The sequence below is a fragment of the Triticum urartu genome, chromosome 3A (assembly GCF_056163025.1).
Source record: "Triticum urartu cultivar PI428250 chromosome 3A, HENAU_Tu73, whole genome shotgun sequence".
Lineage (NCBI taxonomy): Eukaryota > Viridiplantae > Streptophyta > Magnoliopsida > Poales > Poaceae > Triticum > Triticum urartu.
The window spans coordinates 118,431,772-118,435,664 of NC_141875.1; the positions used below are offsets into that span (position 1 = coordinate 118,431,772).

At 49.2% G+C, this 3,893-nt stretch overlaps 1 protein-coding gene across 1 annotated transcript; it reads right to left on the reverse strand.

Annotated features, from left to right (window-relative positions):
• Nucleotides 1-527: 527 nt before the first annotated feature.
• Nucleotides 528-3,615, reverse strand: LOC147978858 (uncharacterized). Its single transcript, XM_087514921.1, has 4 exons — nt 2,776-3,615; nt 2,430-2,619; nt 1,468-2,173; nt 528-642 (listed from the first exon to the last, which is right to left on the reverse strand). The coding sequence occupies exons 1-4, from the start codon at nt 3,613-3,615 to the stop codon at nt 528-530; spliced, it is 1,851 nt and encodes a 616-aa protein (XP_087371047.1).
• Nucleotides 3,616-3,893: the final 278 nt, after the last annotated feature.

Genomic DNA, 3,893 nt, shown 5'->3' on the forward strand with positions numbered 1-3,893 from the left:
ACACCATGAAGGCTTACGATTCTGTTGATGTAGAGGCTGGCTAGCTGGTTTCCCTTGTAAGTCGTTTTGACAGGAATGAAATGGGCTACTTTGGTCAAATGGTCGACTATGACCCAGATGGAGTCATGTCCCTTATTTGACCTGGGTAATCCAGTGATGAAGTCCATTCCGACTTTATCCCATTTCCATTCAGGCACCTTGAGAGGCTGTAACAATCCAGCGGGTCGCTGATGTTCAGCTTTGACCCTTTGGCATATGTCACACTTAGCGACGAAAGTGGCTATCTCTCTCTTCATGCCATGCCACCAGAATCTTTCCTTTAGGTCTTGATACATCTTGGTTCCTCCGGGGTGGATGGAATACGGGGTGTCATGAGCTTCTTGCAAGATCAAATTCTTGAGCTCAATCTTGTTGGGTACGCAAATGCGATTCCCAAACCACACAATTCCTTGCTCATCCTCTGAGAATCCTGGGGCCTTGCCTGCCTTGATCTTCCTCTTGATGCCTTCAATGCTTTCGTGTCCCTTCTAAGCTTCCTTAACATCATCTATCAAGGTAGGCCTAACTTCGAGGTTGGCCAAGAATCCTGGTGCAACCAGTTCCAACCCGAAGCTTTCAAGCTCTTCATACAAGGCGGGTAGCCTGTCCTTAAGCATAGCATTCAAGGAACAAGCCTTTCTGCTTAATGCATCTGCTACCACATTAGCCTTTCCAGGGTGGTATTGAACACTAAGGTCATAATCCTTGATCAACTCTAGCCATCTTCTTTGCCTCATGTTCAATTCCTTCTGAGTGAAAATATACTTTAGACTTTTGTGATCCGTGTATATCTCACACCGCTTCCCTAGGAGGTAATGTCGCCATGTCTTCATGGCATGAACTACAGCTGCCAACTCGAGGTCATGAGTAGCATAGTTCTCTTCATGAGGCCGTAGTTGCCTTGAAAGGTAAGCTACGACTCTGCCCTCTTGCATCAGAACACCTCCCAGTCCGGTTCTCGACGCATCACAATATATCACAAATTCCTTGTGTATATCTGGTGTGTCCAAAACTGGGGCGGTGGTCAATCTCTTCTTCAGCTCCTGGAAGCTTTCTTCACACTTCGGCGTCCATTCAAACTTCTTGTCCTTCTTCAAGAGCTGAGTCATGGGTCGTGCAATGCTTGAGAATCCTTCAACGAACTTGCAGTAATATCCTGCAAGTCCGAGGAAGCTTCTGACTTCCTTCACATTGCTTGGGGATTGCCATTCAGTCACGGCTTCAATCTTAGCGGGATCGACTGACAATCCTTCTTCGGTCAAAACATGACCCAAGAATCCAACTTCACGCAGCCAAAATTTGCACTTGCTGAACTTGGCATACAGTTGGTGCTCTCGAAGCTTGTCTAGGACCATCCTCAAGTGTTGCTCGTGCTCTTCTTCCGTCTTCGAGAAGACAAGAATGTCATCAATGAAGACAACGACAAACTTGTCCAAATATTCCATGAAGACCTTATTCATGAGATACATGAAGTAAGCTGGGGCATTGGTCAATCCAAAGGACATGACCGTGCACTCATACAGGCCATATCTGGTTACAAATGCCGTCTTTGGAATATCTTGGGGTCTGATTTTTAGCTGGTAGTACCCAGATCTGAGGTCGATCTTGGAGAACACCTTGGCCCCATTGAGTTGATCAAACAGATCTTCAATCTTGGGAAGTGGATACTTGTTCTTGATCGTAACTTCATTGAGGGAGCGGTAGTCAATGCACAAGCGGATGGTACCGTCCTTCTTTGCCACAAACAGAATAGGTGATCCCCAAGGGGAGGCACTAGGGCGGATAAATCCTTTCCTCAAATGCTCTTCCAGTTGCTTCTTCAACTCTGCTAACTCTTTCGATCCCATTCTATAAGGCTTCTTATAGATGGGTCCTGCTCCGGGCATGAGCTCGATGATGAACTCAATGTCTCGGTCTGGAGGCATTCCTGGTAGCTCATCAGGAAAGACATCGGGGTATTCGCATACCACCGGCACTTGCTCCAATCCGACTTCAGTCAGACAGTTGACTTGGTTGGCTTGAGCAGAGGAGGGGTTGGAGGCAAATTTAACTTCGACTCCTTGGTCATTGGTTACGGTGACGGCCCGGTTGGCGCAATCTAACAAGCCTTGGTGCTTGATGAGCCAATTCATTCCTAAGATCACATCCAAGCCTTGTGATCTTAAGACGATAAGGTCTGCTAGGAAGTCTACCCCATTAATGACAATTCTGACTCATTTACATCCTATCTTGGCTCTCATCTCTGCTCCGGGGGTTTGCACCACCATAGGGTTATTCAGGGGTGTAGGGGTCATGCCACTTTTTAATGCAAACTCTTGGGGTGACAAATGAATGCATGGCTCCAGAATCAAACAAGACAGTTGCAGGTGCTGAGTTAACAAGGAACGTACCCAGCACGACGTTCGGGTCTTCCTGGGCTTCTTCTGCAGTGACATGATTCACACGACCCTTGTCGTTGTTGGGCGGGTTGCGGGGAGCTTGGTTCCTTGGTGGCATTCCACGGCCTTGCCCTGGGTTCTGCGCATTGGGGCACGGGGCGTCGGGCTTCTTGTTGGGGCAATACTTGGAGTAGTGTCCTGCCTGACCACATCCGAAGCAAGTGACTTGATTGGGGTTGCTGCTCTTGCTGGCATTGTTATTGGGGTTATTGAAAGCTGGCCTGGGGTTGGCATACTACTGAGGCTTATAGTGGGTGCGAGGTGCAGGGGCTCTTGGCTGCTGATAGGTTGGCTTGACCGGGGCTGGCTGCCACGGGCGAGGCTTCTGGTTGCTGGAGCTACCCTTGCTGATCATCTTGCGCTTACGGGTATCATCCAAAGCATGTCGCTTGTCCTCAAGCATGAGTGCCTTGTTCACCAGATCAGGAAAGGTTGGGCAGTCACACACAACAAGCGAGTACTGCAGAGTCTGGTTAAGGCCTTCCATGAAACACTCCCTTTTGGCGGCATTAGTGCTGACATCCTCAGGAGCATACCTTGAGAGAACACTGAACTTCTGCATGTACTCCTTGACAGTGCTACTTCCTTGCTTCAGGGCTCGGAATTCACGCTTCTTGATGGCCATGATTCCAGAAGGATTGTGGGCCTTGCGGAATTCTGCCTTGAAGTCATTCCGAGTGATGTTTTGCTCAGCATGCATGGCCTTGAATCCATCCCACCAAGCTCTGGCAGTTCCCCCGAGACAGTGAGCAGCATATGCCACCTTCTCATGGTCCTCAGTGCATCCGACTTGTTCCAGCAGATCCTCAATGGTGCGGACCCAGTCGTCTGCATCCAGGGGTTCAGCAGTCTCGATGAAGTTGGGTGGTGCATGCTTCTTGAACTCCACCAACGTGGAACGTCCATTGCCATTTCCCGCCGGCTGGCGGTTGACAGCTTGAGCAATCATCTGGAGGGCTGCAGTGTTGGCTTGGCGTTCCTCTCGGAAGGCTTGGAGAAGCTGAGCCATGTCCATGTTTGGAGGTGGTGGCGGTGGTGGAGCTTTTCCTTGGGTTTGGTCCTGACTAGCTTCTGCTCCGGCTGAACCTCTGGCTTCTTGCTGCTGGGTAGAGGTACCAGTACGAGTTACAACAGGCATCCTGTTGGAGCGGTCAAGGTCTCATGATTGGGAAAGATGGGGAAAGCAATATAGATGGGATGCCTAGTAAGGGGGTTGGTATGACACTAATTGTTTTCATGCAAGGGCCAAAAGGCCAAACACATTCATTAAAATCCAAATGGGTGATGTAGTCTCTTACAAGTTCCCGTAGGAAAGCACGACGTCCATCAAACACATCAAAAGCAAACACAACACTACATGGTTTCATATGAACCATTACAAGGACTCGACTCCGCATAGGGGTACACGACCTATCC

Excerpts from the sequence above, each read along its gene's own strand:
- LOC147978858 (XM_087514921.1), bottom strand. The coding sequence starts at position 3,615 with ATGCCTGTTGTAACTCGTACTGGTACCTCTACCCAGCAGCAAGAAGCC. Across the intron at positions 2,620-2,775 it reads GCCCGTGGCAGCCAGCCCCG|GCAGGACACTACTCCAAGTA; the intron begins GTCAAGCCAACC and ends GGATGTGGTCAG. Across the intron at positions 643-1,467 it reads TTCATGGAATATTTGGACAA|GCTACCCGCCTTGTATGAAG; the intron begins GTTTGTCGTTGT and ends GCTTAAGGACAG.